This window comes from Haematobia irritans, chromosome 5 (assembly GCF_050003625.1).
Source record: "Haematobia irritans isolate KBUSLIRL chromosome 5, ASM5000362v1, whole genome shotgun sequence".
Classification (NCBI taxonomy): Eukaryota; Metazoa; Arthropoda; class Insecta; order Diptera; family Muscidae; genus Haematobia; species Haematobia irritans.
In genome coordinates, this window is record NC_134401.1 from 17,188,788 (window position 1) to 17,208,528 (window position 19,741).

The 19,741-nt window shown below is 29.7% G+C and overlaps 1 protein-coding gene across 1 annotated transcript; it reads left to right on the forward strand.

Annotated features, from left to right (window-relative positions):
* Positions 1–2,512: 2,512 nt before the first annotated feature.
* Positions 2,513–18,836, forward strand: Cpr56F (Cuticular protein 56F). The gene is made up of 2 exons (XM_075309493.1): positions 2,513–2,625; positions 17,355–18,836. The coding sequence occupies exons 1-2, from the start codon at positions 2,620–2,622 to the stop codon at positions 17,982–17,984; spliced, it is 636 nt and encodes a 211-aa protein (XP_075165608.1). The 5' UTR covers positions 2,513–2,619; the 3' UTR covers positions 17,985–18,836.
* The last annotated feature ends 905 nt before the right edge of the window (positions 18,837–19,741 follow it).

Here is a 19,741-nt window from a genome sequence, read left to right on the forward strand (position 1 = left end):
CAGTCCCATCTCGCTCGTATTTATCAACCTAGCGATCAAAATAATTGCCGAACAATATCGGGAAAATTACCTAAAGGCAGCCCCATCTCGCTCGTATTTATCAACCTTGCGATCAAAGTAATTGCCGAACAATATCAGGAAAATGTCCTAAAGGCAGTATGGAAGCCCTGGCCAGACAAACATTTTGGCCGCAGTCCTCGGACATTCCAAACTCATTACTACGCGCCAACCAAGAATGACTTAAAAAGAAGGTTCTTCGCTTCATTTTTACCACCAAATGCACTCAAAAAAACAAAACTGAACTATCTATTTCACTAAAGAAAATTTAACTTTATTTTATTTATTCCATGAATTATAATGTTTGGAGAAAATTTCAGTTACTCTAATAATATTTTGCGTACGTAAGTTAAATGAAATAAAAACCGGGAAACAAAAACTATGCACAAATTAAGCACAAAGATTTACTAAATTCGTATTTCTCATAAAAATCTTCATTATTTCTTTAATTTAGTGATGTCACTAAAGACATTCTTGCAATTTTGAACTCCAATTTTTTTCTTCAAACTACAAAATTTCTTTAATAAGTGAAAAAAATTAATTATGTCTAATAAATTTTCCTGAATTAGTCGAAAAATATTTACTTACTTTTGTAATATCGGCGTGATGTCAGAGTTTGTAATACTGTTTAGTTAAAATTTTATAAAAATAATCTAAATTTTCTAAAATTAACCAAAATTGTTCTTCCTGGTGGCTTCACTGTTTTTTCTGTGCATTTCTACCGCACACTGGTCACCAAAATCTCCAAATCTCAATCCCTTGGATTTTTGCCCCTGGGGCATTTTGGAGAGTAAGGTTGAAACTAAAAATACCAAAGTGTCAATCATTTCAAAACGGTGCTTCGCCAAGAATGGATTAATATACCGCGGATTCAGATTCGCGCAGCGTGTGATGGTTTTGTCGGCAGTTTGAAGGCCATAATTCGGACCAAAGGTAGTCAAATCGAACAAATCTAACTGATTCTAAAATTTTGTCATTTCCGACATTTTTGCTTTTAGACAATAAAATTAAAAAATATAGCGCTTTACACTCAAAATACAGTGACCCCACCAGGAAAGAAAATTTTGTTTAATTTTAGAAGATATTAACTGAACTATAATACAAACACGGATGCCACGCCGATTTCACAAAAATGAGTAAATATTTACCGAAAAATTCAAGAAAATTTATTTGGCATAATTTTTTTTTTTTCAAAAATTGAGTGCAAAAATGTCTTTAGTGCTGTACGAAGTTCAAGATGGGCGCATTATAAGTAAAGTTTACAAATTTTCAGAAATTCTAAACTATTTTGTGGGTGACACGTATTCAGTTAATCTTTATGCTACATTTGTGTATAGTTTTCCCCCTTTCTCTCACTTTCTCAAAACATTATAATCCCGTCAACTAAAATAGACTTAAATTGGCTTTAGTTAATAATAGGTTTCAATTTTTTTAGTGTAATTTAATTGATTACATATTAGCCAGCTTGTATGGGTCGATTAAAATTTCCCATTGCGTCTTCTTGTTTATTTGCACGCAGGGAAAACAAGATGTTTGTGGCAAAAATTTCTCAATCATCCAAAGATAACATTTTGCTCTAGGAGGTGATCTGGGCTATTCGCGGTTTTCACAGTGACCTTGCCTATCTCATATATGTACCTTCGTTTGGCTTTGATTTTACATCCCTCGTATAATTCAATTGAATATTCGATAGTATTTTGTTGCTATTGGTTTTCAGGCTTATTTAATGAAAGTTTACTGAATGCAACAATCGGACAAACATATTGGACCTATAAATGCTCATTTGAAGCAACAACAAATGTATCAAAGACAAAACAATCAAAATGCTTAAAAATGTTCAAAAAAAAATGCTTTAGTCATAGTATATGGAAGGTAATGCAATTTTATAGGGTTTTGTTTGAGTAGTCCACAAATGTTTCCCTTGTATGTTTTAGGTTGTACAACAACAGAGATTCTCTTAGTTTATTTTTGAGTACTAAGCTTCTGAGTTGTTGAGTTGAGTAGTAGTAGTAATAGTGATTTCCATTGATATTTGCTATTGCTGATCTTGAAATTGAGAAGCTCTTCTTGGCTAGAGAGACCCTCAAAATAAACTGAAGTTCTCTTTCCACGAGAAGTTATATGGAAGCTACATTGAAACTTCCCGTACCAACACAGTACATCTACCTCTAAGAGTTGATTTTTGAATTTGGCGCGAATTTTCGATACTGTTTTTTTTTTAACAACATGTTTTGTTTTTGTCACTTTATATTGTTGTATATGCTCTACTGAGTATTATGCTTATGTATGTTAGCCGTTTTTTTATGTTTGAGTCAGCCAAAATATAGTGTGTGTGTGTGTAAAGTATCTTCTCTTACGGCGATGATGTTGATGATGATTTTGTTTTTCGGTTTTCCTAACATTAGTTTGGTACAAATATAAATAGCAGCCTACAAAATTGTTACAGTATCAAATCCCATTCAACCATCTTCATAAGAAGAACAGCAAACCAAAAACACATCTTAAACACCTAACTTTACATTTTGTGTGTGATCCTTAAACCCAAGCTTTGAATATACAACAATGAAGGTATAGAAAATAATTAGAAATAAAATTAAAACAAAAAATCTATTAAGGACATTATAATATGGAGAAATTTGTGAAAATTGTGTAAAATAAAGAAACATTATGTTTTGAGTCGGGAGAATTAAAAAAAAAAAAAAACATTTCTCAGCGAGAAAGGGGAGAGTGAAAGTGTTATCATTTTGAAATAAAAATAGCGAGAGTAATTTTGCTTTGTTTCAAAAATAAATTAAAGACATTTTTTTTATAAAACAACAGTGTGACAAAATCTAGAAAAATTGAATGAAGTGTTATACCATAAAATTGAAGGAGATTTGAAAGTTTGGATGTATTTGCAATTAAGAATCAATTCGAAAAATTTTCATAATTAAAATCAATGGATATTCTAAAATTAAAAAAGGAATAACATGGATATTCCATAGCTTTTTTTGTAGTAATTTTATACCAATCATATCCAGTGCTTTTTATGGCATTGAAATATAAGTAAATAATTATCAATATTTTAAAATGGAGAGTTCCAAAGGTCCTTTACCATAAAAATTTAAAATTAAAAAATCAAAATGTTTTAATTTGTAAAAGAGGACATTTAGAATAACATTGGGAAAATGTATATGAGCTATTTTTTATATCGAAAATATAAATGCAATATTGCTCTTAGTATACCGGAAAAAAAGTCAACGAAATTTTTTTTTTGAATCGATTTAACATTATTTTAGTTCATGACAATAAGTTGATTTTATTTAAATTTTGTCAAATGTGAGAACATTCTTCTTACTACAATTTTGTTTTGCTTTTTGAACTAAACACAATTTTACTAAATAGGAAAATATTATTTTATTTTTTTTTTTTTTTTTGATTTTCGAACTAAACACAGTTTTATTAAATTGGAAAATAGTTCACAAGTTTGAAGTTTACTTAAATTTTCTCAAATGAGTAAAATTTCCTTAAATTGTATCTGTCCTGCATTTCAAATAGCGCTAAAGATATTTTAACAATTTATAATTTCTTCTTGAAAATATGAAACAGAAAATATTAGTTTTAATACATTTTCTTCTATTTGACAAAAAATATTAACTTATTTGTATCATGTTGCAATTAGTAAAATATTTTTGAGTTAAAATTATCTAAAAGAAACTTACATTTTCTTCATGGTGGGTTCACTTTCTATTCCCAATGGAAATTCATGAAAAAAAACCTTGTCACTCCTAATGCCACATTACACTAGCAGTTCAAATAAATCCAAAACTAACTTCCCACTGATATATTAAAGAGGAAAAGTAGGAACATTTCTCACAGCAATGATAACATTTTTGCTTCTATGAATCGATAGATTCTTATAGTATAGTAAAAAGCATAATGATTTTGAATAAATGGTGATCAATTGAATGGAAAATTTATATCTATAATGGATTAATTAAACTCCTATAGTTCTATTAAATTCCTAAATAAAAAGATATCGTCATACTGCAGTTATTTAAATATCTGAAAATACACTAAAAAAAGTGAACCCTAGATGGCACTAAAGCCATTTAAATTCTACTTTAGTTCATGAAATTATTATGTTTTGAAAAATTTCCCTTCACTTTAATATTTTGTTGCATACGTTATTAAAAGGAACTAAAAAAAAGGTGAACAAAATTATACACACATAAAAAAAATATTTACTACATTCTCCCACATACGTTTCGAATTTCTTAAAATTTGTAAATTTTCGTTTGACACTAAAATTCATAAATTCATCGTATCGATGTCTACATTCCAAAGTGCGCTAAGCCTAAAAAGTGAATTTTACAGGAAACAAGAAACAAGTTTTTTTTTTTGAAATTTCTCAAAACCCGTATAAGATAGAAATTCCCTTATTTGCGGTCTTAAAATCATATTTTTTATAATTTTTTTTAGTATGTACGAACTCAAAATAGTGTAATTGAACATGACTAAAAATTACTTAGACCACTTAAGACCCAACACAGCTTTTTGTCCTTTTTGGATTGGACATTTTTTAAAACTTTAGACACAGGCTAAGTGCAATATTAACCATAACTTTTGATGGAAATGTCCAATAAATTCGATCTTTTGACAGGATGCAATTCACATCAATCCGAATAAAAAAACAGCGAAATCCATCAAAACATGCTAAGTCGACTTAGCGTACTCTGAAATGAGGGCATCGATATAACACTAAAGAAATTTTTGCAATTTTGAAATCCACAATTTCCTTCAAACTATGAAATTTTCTTTAACAAATGAATGAAATAATTATGTCTAATAAATTTTCTTGAAAAATATTTATAATATTTAAAATTGCTTAAATGTTCTTACAAAAAACCACGGTTGCCACTCGTGCCAAAAAAAAATTACCGTAATTTGAAGACAATCTTACCAAAAAATCTTCCAAATTTAAACATTTTATTTCTATAGAAATATTTCTCAAAAAAAAATTTTTTCTATAGAAAATTTCGTCAAAACTTTATTTCTATAGAAAATTTTGTCAAAATTTTATTTCCATAGAAAATTTTGTCTAAATTTTACTACTATAGAAAATTTTGTCAAAATTTTACTACTATAGAAAATTTTGTCAAAATTTTATTTCCATAGAAAATTTTGTCAAAATTTTATTTCCATAGAAAATTTTGTCTAAATTTTACTACTATAGAAAATTTTGTCAAAATTTTACTACCATAGAAAATTTTATCAAAATTTTATTTCGATAGAAAATTTTGTCAAAATTTCATTTCTATAGAAAATTTTGACAAAATTTTATTTCCATAGAAAATTTTGTCTAAATTTTACTACTATAGAAATTTTTGTCAAAATTTTATTTCCATAGAAAATTTTCTCAAAATTTTACTACTATAGAAAATTTTGTCAAAATTTTACTACCATAGAAAATTTTATCAAAATTTTATTTCGATAGAAAATTTTGTCAAAATTTCATTTCTATAGAAAATTTTGACAAAATTTTATATCTATAGAAAATTTTAACAAAATTTTATATCTTTAGAAAATTTTAACAAAATTTGATATCTGTAGAAAACTTTAACAAAATTTTATTTCAAAGGAAAATTTGTCAGAATTTTTTTTATGGAAAATTTTGGAAGTACCTGTTAGTTAAGTTAGGTTAGGTGGCAGCCCGATGTATCAGGCTCACTTAGACTATTCAGTCCATTGTGATGCCACATTGGTGAACTTCTCTCTTATCACTGAGTGCTGCCCGATTCCATGGTAAGCTCAATGACAAGGGACCTCCTTTTTATAACCGAGTCCGAACGGCGTTCCACATTGCAGTGAAACCACTTAGAGAAGCTTTCAAACTCAAAGTGAACCCTAGATGGCACTAAAGCCATTTAAATTCTACTTTAGTTCATGAAATTATTATGTTTTGAAAAATTTTCCTTCACTTTAATATTTTGTTGCATACGTTATTAAAAGGAACTAAAAAAAAGGTGAACAAAATTATACACACATAAAAAAAATATTTACTACATTCTCCCACATACGTTTCGAATTTCTTAAAATTTGTAAATTTTCGTTTGCCACTAAAATTCATAAATTCATCGTATCGATGACTACATTCCAAAGTGCGCTAAGCCTAAAAAGTGAATTTTACAGGAAACAAGAAACAAGTTTTGTTTTTTGAAATTTCTCAAAACCCGTATAAGATAGAAATTCCCTTATTTGCGGTCTTAAAAGCATATTTTTTATAATTTTTTTTAGTATGTACGAACTCAAAATAGTGTAATAGAACATGACTAAAAATTACTTAGACCACTTAAGACCCAGCACAGCTTTTTGCCCTTTTTGGATTGGGCATTTTTTAAAACTTTAGACACAGGCTAAGTGCAATATTAACCATAACTTTTGATAGAAATGTCCAATAAATTCGATCTTTTGACAGGATGCAATTCACATCAATCCGAATAAAAAAACAGCGAAATCCATCAAAACATGCTAAGTCGACTTAGCGTACTCTGAAATGAGGGCATCGATATAACACTAAAGAAATTTTTGCAATTTTGAAATCCACAATTTCCTTCAAACTATGAAATTTTCTTTAACAAATGAATGAAATAATTATGTCTAATACATTTTCTTGAAAAATATTTATAATATTTAAAATTGCTTAAATGTTCTTAAAAAAACCACGGTTGCCACTCGTACCAAAAAAAAATTACCGTAATTTGAAGACAATCTTACCAAAAAATCTTCCAAATTTAAACATTTTATTTCTATAGAAATATTTCTCAAAAAAAATTTTTCTATAGAAAATTTCGTCAAAACTTTATTTCTATAGAAAATTTTGTCAAAATTTTATTTCCATAGAAAATTTTGTCTAAATTTTACTACTATAGAAAATTTTGTCAAAATTTTACTACTATAGATAATTTTGTCAAAATTTTATTTCCATAGGAAATTTTGTCAAAATTTTATTTCCATAGAAAATTTTGTCTAAATTTTACTACTATAGAAAATTTTGTCAAAATTTTACTACCATAGAAAATTTTATCAAAATTTTATTTCGATAGAAAATTTTGTCAAAATTTCATTTCTATAGAAAATTTTGACAAAATTTTATTTCCATAGAAAATTTTGTCTAAATTTTACTACTATAGAAATTTTTGTCAAAATTTTATTTCCATAGAAAATTTTCTCAAAATTTTACTACTATAGAAAATTTTGTCAAAATTTTACTACCATAGAAAATTTTATCAAAATTTTATTTCGATAGAAAATTTTGTCAAAATTTCATTTCTATAAAAAATTTTGACAAAATTTTATATCTATAGAAAATTTTAACAAAATTTTATATCTTTAGAAAATTTTAGCAAAATTTGATATCTGTAGAAAACTTTAACAAAATTTTATTTCAAAGGAAAATTTGTCAGAATTTTTTTTATGGAAAATTTTGGAAGTACCTGTTAGTTAAGTTAGGTTAGGTGGCAGCCCGATGTATCAGGCTCACTTAGACTATTCAGTCCATTGTGATGCCACATTGGTGAACTTCTCTCTTATCACTGAGTGCTGCCCGATTCCATGGTAAGCTCAATGACAAGGGACCTCCTTTTTATAACCGAGTCCGAACGGCGTTCCACATTGCAGTGAAACCACTTAGAGAAGCTTTCAAACTCTCAGAAATGTCACCAGCATTACTGAGGTGGGATAATCCACTGCTGAAAAACTTTGTTGGTGTTCGGTCGAAGCAGGAATCGAACCCACGACCTTGTGTATGCAAGGCAGGCATGCTAACCATTGCACCACGGTGGCTCCCTACCTCTTAGTTGGAGAGGGATTTAATACAAAATCTACTAAACCATCAAGAACTCTACCAATCTACCAAACAGTAAAAAATCTAACATTTGTGGTAAAATTTTACCAACTGTGGCAACCGTGATCATAACGCATAAAATCAATGTAGTACTTACCTGATATAAAACGATTTGTAACCAACAGTAATGGAGAATAATCTGGAAATGAGAAAAAAATGTTTAAAAATTTTTTCCTTAAGAAATATTTACACTTCATTAAATGTAGACGTCAGATCAATATGCCTAAGGTCAAAATCTGTTATTTCTGCTAGGGTAACAAACATTTCTAAAGGATGATAAAACCCCTCAGTAATACTTAAGAAAATTCTGGAATATTTCAGATTAAAAAAAACTTTCCTTTATCATTGAGATTAAATTATTTTTCAATTATTTTCAAATGACCTAAGAAATTATTTATAGTCACAGAATTTACACATTTTATTAAATTTTTGGGTATTTACTTACCAAAAACATACTCTAAACAATAGCATACAAATTGGACAACTAATTGTTAATGATTTACTATATCAACTAAACAAATTTGAGTCACGATAACTAACTCTATGAATGAAAATAAATTGAATGTAAATTGAATTGTAAAGAAACCACTTAAAAGCAACCATTCAAGCATTTCATTTATGGTCAACAGAGTTAATGAAATGTACTTTAATAATAACAACTATGTTAGATAAACACCAAGACTCACCCAAACACAAAAAAAAGTACCAAAAAACATGCAGGCCCTATAGAAATACAAAAGGATTAGATTAATGTAACTATGTAAGTTTGTGGCTTAAGTCTCTTGTTTGCTTTTGAGAGGTAACACAAAATAAACCCAAAACCCAAACCATGGTGGGTCTTTACTTCTTTTCTTTTCAAAAGACATGATTTGATTTATAATTGATATATTAAGTTTAATGGAAGAGTTGTAGAGATTTAATTTCAAATCTTCCACTTTATATCACCTTTTAAATAGATAAATGAAATTTTTCACAAACAAAAAGTAAAAGCTTTAAAATTGATGTGAGATAACTTTCAGCTATTTACAGGAAGTGGCCAATACATCAATGTCAAATAAATGTTCAGTATTTGCTTGATGTAAGAAATTTGCTAAAGGCGGAGAAAGATTTGTTTAAAAAAAAATAATAAATAAAATCTTGTAAAATACAATTAAACATTAAACGAAAAAAAAAACACAACATGAGAACGTGTTTTGAAAAATATTTAGGGAATTTTAAAAATAAATTTCTCAGCTTTTGTGTACAGATAATGACTTTTCCTAATCTAACATTAGATATTCTTGCACCGTTTGTGTCTTAAGTTTTATTAAATATTTTTGGAATTTTAAAAAATTCCTAAAAAAATTAGACTTACTTTTTCTAAGATATTATTGCACTGTTTGTGCCTTAAGTCTTTGATTTGTGTACTAAATACGGTGGCCACTTGTGCCAAAAATAATCGACTAAAATTTTAAATAAATTTTACCAAAAATCTACCAATTGAAAAAATCCCAAATAAATTTGACTAACATACTTTTCCTCTATTGGTTAAGCTACTATTGTAGTTTAGTCAACGCATGGTTGGTTTTAAGCTGAAATCAAAACAACAATAAAAATTTTATTTATATAGAACATTTTTTCAAAATTTTATTTCTAAAGACAATTTTATCAAAATTTTATTTCTACAGAAAATTTTGTCAAAATTTTATTTCTTTAGAAAATTTTGTCAAAATTTTAATTCTACCGAAAAAGTTTCCAAAATTTTATTTCTATAGAAAATATTTCAAAAATTTTATTTCTACCGTAAATTTTGTCAAAATTTTATTAATTACAGAAAAAATTTCCAACATTTTATTTGTAAAGACAATTTTGTCAAAATTTTATTTCTTTAGAAAATTTTGTAAGAATTATATTTCTTTAGAAAATTTTGTCAAAATTGTAATTCTACAGAAAATTTTTTAAAAATGTTATTTCTTTAGTAAAATTTTTCCAAAATTTTGTTTTTACCAAAAATTTTTCCAAAATTTTATTTCTATAGAAAATTTTGCCAAAATTTTATTTCTATAGAAAATTTAAGTACCTCTTATTTGGACAGGATTTTTTTTAAATCTACCAAAACCTGAAGAACTCTACCAATCTACCAAACAGTAAAAAATCTACAATTTTTCGTAGAATTCTACCAACTATGACAACCGTGGTACTAAGTCTAACGTATGTTTGTGTCTTAAGTCTTTAGTTTTTTTTCTCAATTATTGTGTTTGTATTTTATTTCTTTAGAAAATTTTGTCAGACTTTTATTTCTTTAGAAAATTTTGTCAAAATATAAATTCTACAGAAAAATTTTTCAAAATGTCATTTCTCTAGTAAAATTTTTCCAAAATTTTGTTTTTACCGAAAATTTTTCCACAATTTTATTTCTACCGAAAATTTTGCCAAAATTTTATTTCTATAGAAAATTGGAGTTCCTCTTATTTGGACAGGATTTTTTTTTTGCAAAATCTACTAAAACCTCAAGAACTCTACCAAACAGTAAAAAATCTAAAATTTTTCGTAGAATTCTACCAACGGTGGCAACCGTGGTACTAAGTCTAACGCATAAATATCCAAATGTATGTTTGTGTCTTAAGTCTTTAGTATGTTTCTCAATTATTTTGTTTGTGTCTTAAATCTTTTGTTTTTCTAGGCTAACCCTTATTTCATAAATTTGAATTTCCTTCACAAAAACTTGATTTTTTATATATGCATTTTTTTACATATATTTTTAATGAGCTGTATTCAAATTACCTCATATTAATCAATTGTGATGTCAATTTTATCAAATCTATTGCTTTGATTAAACGCGTGAACTATTGTGCAATCCATTAATTGAATTTTAAATCTTCAAACTCTTCCAATTTCGTAATTTTATTTTGTATTTTACAAAAACTGCAATACCCATAGGCCCTTATCAAAATTTATTCACCAGCAATTATAATATACACCCGTAGAAACTTGTTCAAATATTTTCTCGACTTAAAACAAAAGCCGCCCGCTACCATTTGCATCAACACCATTTGAAATCAATGGCTTATACATAATTTTCTATTTTAGTGGCTTTTTTTATATCACATTACTAGCCCCCATCAGCAGTAAAAAAAATACATAGCGCGCCTGCCACCAGCATAATTAATAAAAGTTCACAATTTCTCACTGTCATCGTCCAATGGCATTTAAAGCATGGCATTTTTTTTCTTAACAAAAATGCAAAAAAATATACATAGAAAAAATATTTTGATATATATTACATTCAAAAAGGAAGAAGTAACTGAAACAAAAGAATTCAACAAAGTTCAAGTTCAAATCAATACTGAAAAAAAAAAAACAAAACAAAAAACGTTAAATACAAATTTGCAAATACACGCAATATATATTAGCGATTATTTTAATTTTTATGAGATTTTTCGTGCTTTGGTTTTTTTTTTCTTACAAAATCATTAAAGTGTCCAAAGCCCTGACAACCAAACTACATATCACAGAAAAAAAACCACATCAATTTTATATTTGTTTTCGTTTTTTTATTAATATGGATGTTATTGATTATGGGCTCATTCATGGTAATAAATTATAAGGGTCTGTTATTTAAATTAATTAAGCTATTTTGATTAGAGACCCATAATAGCCTACATCAATGAGATTACCTTTGATGTTCGATGAAAGCTATATGACGATGATAGGGCAAATTAGGTGGCCTAATGACAGCAAGCCGTCATAATAAATTTAGCCCCACTTTTAGCCTGTAGTCATTTGAATATTTTTGAAACAATATATTCATAGATAAATATTGTTCAAATAAATTGACGATATTTATATTAATGAATGAAAACTTTACACATATTTATGGTAATTTTTTTTTTGTATTTCTGTCGTTTTAATAAATGTTATTTGTGTTTTTCATACTAAAGAGGAGTTTAGAGGGGTGATAACAAGTATATTTTTTTTTATTTATTATTCACCATAATTTTAAAAACTATAATAAATATTAAAGAACTAAAACGAACAAAAGCTATTGGCTTTGTAAAAATTAAGAAATAAGCTAATTGAAAAACTCCCAAAAGTAGAAAACAAGTCCATATAGTACAACATTGTTATTGACCAAGTTTAACACTTTAGGAAATTTGCCCTAAAAAGTTTTAAATACTTTTTTTTATTATTAGAATAAAAAAGAAAATTATGTTTATTTAGTGGGTTTGAGGCTTTCTTCCTGTCCATTGAAGAAATGGATTCCCACAATATTCTTTAAATATTTTCCCTTTTTGGAACCTTATATCCCAATGACAAAAAAATAAAACAAACCCAAAACTACTTCAAAATAAGTATATACAGCAGTAAGTTCGTCCGGGCCGAATCTTAATTTATAGTTTCCTTTGAAATTTCAGGGGGGTTTGATGGCAGATATTCTCCCAAGCAGAGCATTGGAATTACACTTCCCGAAGATAAATTTAAAGATTTTACTTATGAAGACTATATCAGATTCTGGATTTATAAGAACCATGTTTGTTTGATTTGTAGAGGAATTATTAACATCTCTTGTAAGTGTGCAAGAAAATTATAAAATAAGGTCTTTATTTTAAATCTTAAACCTATAGATTTTCACCCGAGAAGTAAAATCTGGAAATTTTACATTGAGTTTCAAGCAATTTTCATGATCAGTGCGCCTTCTAGTTATACTTCGAAGAAGTGATATCGGTCTATATGGAGGCCTTGCCAAATGGACCGATAAAACCTAAATCCGATACCAGTTTTTGTGAGCCTAAAATATCAGAATATTTACAATTGCAGGCAAATCGGATAAACGCTACGGTTTCTAGAAACCCAAGGAGTTAAATCGGGAGATCGTTCTTATGGGGGCTATACTAAAACAAGGACCGATACTCACAGTTTTCGGCACACCTCTTTATGGTCCTACAATACCTGTAGGTTTCCAATTTCAGGCAAATTGGATAAACACCACGGTTTCTATAAGCCCAAGAAGTAAAATCGGAAGATCGGTCTATATGGGGCTATACCAAAACATGGATCGATACTCACCATTTTTGTCATACCTCTTTATGGTCCTAAAATACCTGTAGATTTCTAATTTCAGGCAAATTGGATAAAAACTACGATTTCTATAAGCCCAAGACCCCAAATCGGGAGGTCGGTTTATATGGGGACTATATCGAAACCTGGACCGAACTTGACCTGCCTGCAGACAAAAGACGAGTTTGTGCAAAATTTCAGCACAATTGCTTCATTATTGAAGACTGTAGTGTGATTACAACAGACAGACAGACGGACACGGTTATATCGTCTTAGAATTTCTCCCACACATCGATATTTCGATGTGTTACAAACGGTATGACAAACTTATTATACCCCCATCACCATTCTATGGTGGTGGGTATAAAAAAAACCAAAACTACTTTAAAAAACAAGTAAGGAAAGTCTAAAGTCGGGCGGGGCCGACTATATTATACCCTGCACCACTTTGTAGATCTACATTTTCGATACCATATCACATCCGTCAAATGTGTTGGGTGCTATATATAAAGGTTTGTCCCAAATACATACATTTAAATATCACTCGATTTGGACAGAATTTGATAGACTTTTACAAAATCTATAGACTCAAAATTTAAGTTGGCTAATACACTAGGGTGGAACACAATTTTAGTAAAAAAAAAAATAAAAAATATGGGAAACTTCGCAAAAGTTTATTTATGATTTATCGCTCGATATATATATATTAGAAATTTAGGAAAATTAGAGTCATTTTTACAACTTTCCGACTAAGCAGTGGCGATTTAACAAGGAAAATGTTGGTATTTTGACCATTTTTGTCGAAATCAGAAAAACATATATATGGGAGCTATATCTAAATCTGAACCGATTTAAATCAAATTTGGCACACATGACTATATTACTAGTTGTACTCCTAGTGCTAAATTTCAACCAAATTGGGCCAAAACTCTGGCTTCTGGGGCCATATAAGTCCACATCGGGCGAAAAATATATATGGAAACTATATCTAAATCTGAACCGATTTCAATCAAATTTGGCACACATGACTATACTACCAATTGTACTCCTTATGCAAAATTTCAAGCTAATCGGGATAAAACTCTGGCTTCTGGGTCCATATAAGTGCATATCGGGCGAAAGATATATATGGGAGCTATATCTAAATCTGAATCGATTTCAACCAAATTTGGCACGCATAGCTACAATGCTAAATTTACTTCCTGTGCAAAATTTCAACCAAATTGGGATAAAACTCTGGCTTTTAGGACCATATTAGTCCATATCGGGCGAAAGATATACATGGGAGCTATATCTAAATCTGAACCGGTTTCAATCAAATTTTGCACACTTGACTATACTACTAATTGTACTCCTAGTGCAAAATTTCAACCAAATTCGGCCAAAAATCTGGCTTCTGGGGCCATATAAGTCCATATCCGGCGAAAGATATATAATGGAGCTATATCTAAATCTGAAGCGATTTCGATCAAATTTTGCACACTTGACTATACGACTAAGTGTTATGTTTGTACAAAATTTCAACCAAATCGGTATAAAACTCTGACTGCTGGGTCCATATTAGTTCATATCGGGCGAAAGATATATATGGGAGCTATATCTAAATCTGAACCGATTTCTTCCAAAATCAATAGGGTTCTATTCTGACCCAAATTAGGAACATGTGCCAAATTTGAAGGCGATTGGACTTAAATTGCGACCTAGACTTTGATCACAAAATGTGTTCACAGACAGACGGACATGGTTATATCCACTAGGGACCCACCCTGAGCATTATTGCCAAAGACACTATGTGTCTATCTCGTCTCCTTCTGGGTGTTACAAACATATGCTCTAACTTATAATACCCTGTTCCACAGTGTGGCGCAGGGTATAAAAAATATTGTAACATTTTCCGGGTCACACGCTTGGGGTTTTATTAAATTTTCGTTTTGAGTCATATTTTTTTGGGATGTTATTCCAAACACTTTGCAAATACGCGCCAAAAGACAACAACCGTTGTACTTTAGTCAACAAAATTGTACAAAATTCGCTCATAAGCCAACAATTTGTTGTTATGTACGCATTTCCACAACCTTTATTGGACCTCTATTGGTCTTATAGCCTTCTGATGTACGCTTGCAGATTCACCCAGAGAAGGAATATGATCACCTCAAATATGTTGCAAGAGCAAAATGTTATTTTTGGATGGTACCATGTAACATGTTTGTCGCTACAATTTTGTTTTCTCGCCAAACATAACATACTTTCGGAAAACAGATACATAATTTCGCAGAAAATAACATGGTCACAATGAACATGTTACATGGTCACCATCCAAAAAATAACATTTTGCTCTTGAAACATGTTTGAGGTGATCATATTCCTTCTCTGGGTGTTGCTAGAAACAATCAAATCATTCGTCCTCTTTTCATCAAAGTGATAGCTAAAGTAAACCATTTGTCCCGACTCTTTGAAAGCAATGACTGCAATATGACATTATGGAAAACTGTGCCTGTATTAATACATGTGCTTTCAATCGATCTTCTTCAAATATTATAAAATAAAAAAAAACCTTCATTTGAATATACCATTACATCGAACTTGAAGTTTTGCTTCAAATTTCGGAAGTATATTAAAAACTTCCACATTTAATTATTAATTCTTAGCTATGGTATTTAAGCATGCATGTGCCTTAAGTCTTTCGTTCTTGCAGCTGCAGCTTAGCAAATCGAAATCATATTGACACTAAGCATTCTCACCAATAATTATCAAAAGAATTTTATGATCTTCCAAAACCACAACACATATCTTCTCAAGCACGCATGGGTCTTAAGTCTTTCGTTCTTACACCTGCCACAACAATGTTAAATCAAATTTTTCAACAACAAATTAAAAGCTACAAAACGTTAAGCTATTAAATAAAATCACCAACGGATATCTTAAAATGTAATTTGAAATTTACATAAAAATATTTGCGATACCAAATTCAAATAAACTAAACCAATCAAAATTGAATAGATTTTCAAAAGTGATTGGAAATCTCAATTTTTTTTATTGGCGATATAGCGACCTTTAAACCAGGCAAGCAATTACTCTCATGAGCAACAACCTAATCAAAATGTAAATAAAATTTATGATGAAATACTTGGTAAAAACAAAATCCAATTTAATTAAGTTTAACAAAAACGTATTCCCAGTAGGTATACGTAGAGAAAACGTTCCTTTTTAAGTCTTTTGATATTTTGTTCATGGAAGACTTTGTATATCATGCAAATTGTTGGGCAATATGACATTTTGTTATTGGATAATTTGATTTAATTACTTATTTTCATATAACCAAAAAAAAATCCAATCATGCTCAATGGACTTGATATCCAAATTCCTTTGAAACATAATGACATAATGTGACAGTATAATTTTCATACTGAAGCAAAACAAAAAACGTAAAAAAACAAAACAAAAATTAAAGAAAATCTTATTTTACAATCTCTAGATCTCATAGAAGCCAAAAGTCTCTTACAGCCGAGCTCTTTAAATGCTTGCTGTTTTTTGTTTTGTTTTATAAAGTCATAATCTCGGCAAGACTTCTCATGAAGAATTATCGCTTGAAATCTGAAATCATGTCTATCCCCTACGGCTATGAATTCATATGCCTGTCTTCTGCATTTTTCTTATATGCTTGCATTTGATGCTTGCGTTGGTTTTTCCTACAGATACTATTTCTTGAATGTTGTTATACTTATTTCACTTGTTATTGTTCCTCGGCTATCAACAATTTTCCTCTGATATAAATCATGAATATTTTAACAATTCTATTACATCGTGATCTCTGTCAGATTCTTTCCGCTTTAAATGCGCTAGCCTAGTCACAATGAATGGGGCGGCAGGTTTGCTACCACACAAAAGCTGTAAATGTATTTTTAAGTAAATGTTACATTGTTGATGAAGAGCTACAAATTATTATGAAAGATTTGTATTTGTTTTTTTTTTTTTGTTCGGCTGAATTGCTATAGCATTTGACTAATGTCTCGTATGTTGTCTCGACACATGTATTAGCATATTAGCTGCTAGAGTTTAAACCATACGACATCTATCAATTCAAATAATGATCAGATTAATTTGGCAAAGATAATTCTGGGAATAAGAAGTGAATGTAAAATAGTAGAGGTTACTTCATCACAAGTGATTTGAAAGGGTTGGCTACTGATAGTCAAACCAAAGGCTACTGATAGTCAAACCAAAAGTTTTTGCTATAAAAAAGTTCTCGAGGGGGAAGGGAAAACTACCAACATTAAATGGCCTTTCAAAGCTTTATTGGCACCATATTCAATTTAATTTAATTTCTTTAACATTTCTCTAATTTTATTTTTTCTTTTTTATTTTCACTTTTCAGTGCTTCGCTACAATTGCTTTCTTGGTCTGCCTTTCCGTCGTCTCTGGCGAACCTCCAGTACCACAGAATAACTATTTGCCACCCAATCAACAACAACAACAACCTTCGAGTAACTATTTGCCACCCCAGAACTCATATCAGGCTCCCAATAGTAATTATTTGCCTCCTCAACGTGGTGGTGCTCAGGCCCCACAAAATAGCTATGGTGCTCCCGCTGTAACTGGTGCTATCTTCCCCAAACAAGGTGCTGGCGTTGGTGGTGGTTATGGTGGTGGTGCTGGAGCTGCCGGAGGTTATGGTGCTGGTCAAAATGCCGGTTATGGTGGTGAAGAAAACTACGGACCTGCCAAATACGAATTCAAATATGACGTTCAAGATTATGAATCCGGTAATGATTTCGGTCATATGGAATCTCGTGATGGTGACTTCACCACTGGCCGTTACTATGTTCTCTTGCCCGATGGCCGTAAACAAATTGTGGAATACGAAGCCGATCAAAATGGTTACCGTCCAACCATCCGTTATGAACAGGTTAACGGTGGTCAACAGGCTGGCGGACGTGGTGGCAATTACAATAACGGTGGTTACGATAGCAATGCACAACAAGGCAAATTTGCTGGTTATCAATAAGGCTTCCACAAACAACAGAGTATAGAAAAAAAATAGGCTTAACAGTGAAAAAAGAGAGATTTTATTTCATCACTTAGTCGTTATGAATTCTTTTTTTAATGATAATTTTAGTATTTAAAAGCGAGCATACATTGGAGCGTTTAAAGTAAGCTAGCAAAAGCTTTAAGCTTGGTAAAAAGCTATTTAAAAGTATTCCTTAATTGTACCTTTAATTCTCACAGACTCTATCATATTCGCTCTCTCTCTCTTTAACTCTCAATATTGTTTCATTGAATTCTTTCCCAAAACCGAATTTTTTTATCATTTCATAAAACAAGCCTTAGCCTTAAGCTTTAACGCCAACTTGCCATAAAGCTTTTGTCTATTCATTGCCAAAGCTACTCTTAAAGTCGTCTTTGCTATCAATGAGTGGAGAAGAGCTTTTTTGTTGTGTATATTAATTATTATTAAAACTTTTTTGTTTATTCGTTTTTTATAATTTGTGCGCTATTCGTAATATCACCGTCGTTAAGTGCTTTCATTGTTCTCTTTTGTATATTTCAAAACTCTTTTATGCTGACACTCTCATAAAAGCACTCACACACAAAAAAACCCTATATATTTAGACACAACCATAAAAATGAACATACAAATCTCATCCCCCCCTACCCCATGCATATACACATACACATGAAAATGACCATTATTTGTCGTCCCATGAAAAAACCACCCCATTTAAATTTATTTTATAATACTCATTATTTTAAAGATATTTTAAATCATAGCAATTCATGTAAACAAAAAATCATGTAAAAAAATATGAATTAAAAATAAATGCATTTTTGTAAAAAACAAAGTAAATAGCAAAGAGTATTCATTATTCTAAAATTAGAAATGAAATTTTGCAAAAAAAATCCGATAGAAATGAAATTTTGCAAAAAAATTCCTATAGGGATGAAATTTTCAGAAAATTTCCTATAGAGATGAAATTTTCAGAAAATTTCCTATAGAAATGAAATTTTCAGAAAATTTTCTATAGAAATGAAATTTTCAGAAAATTTCCTATAGAAATGAAATTTTCAGAAAATTTCCTATAGAAATAAAATTTTCAGAAAATTTCCTATAGAAATGAAATTTTCAGAAAATTTCCTATAGAAATGAAATTTTCAGAAAATTTCCTATGGAAACGAAATTTTCAGAAAATTTCTAATAGAAATGAATTTTTAGAAAATTTCCTATAGAAATGAAATTTTCAGAAAATTTCCTATAGAAATGAAATTTTCAGAAAATTTCCTATAGAAATTAAATTTTCAGAAAATTTCCTATAGAAATGAAATTTTACAAAAATTTCCAATAGAAATGAAATATTGCAAAAATTTCCTATAGAAATGAAATTTTAAGAAAATGTATTTATTATAGAAATGAAATTTTTAGAAAATTTTCTATGTAACAGGTTGGCTGATAAGTCCCCGAAACACTGTTTTTTGTCAAAATTCGTTTTTATTATTCAACATAGTTCCCTCAAGAGCGATACAACGATTATAATGACTTTCCAATTTTTTGATACCATTTTGATAGTACTCCTTCGGTTTTGCCTCAAAATAGGCCTCTAGTTTCGGCGATCACCTCTTCATTTCAGCCAAATTTTTTCCCTGCGAGCATCCTTTTGAGGTCTGAGAACAAGAAAAAGTCGCTGGGGCCAGATCTGGTGAATACGGTGGGTGGGGATGCAATTCGAAGCCCAATTCATGAATTTTTGCCATCGTTCTCAATGACTT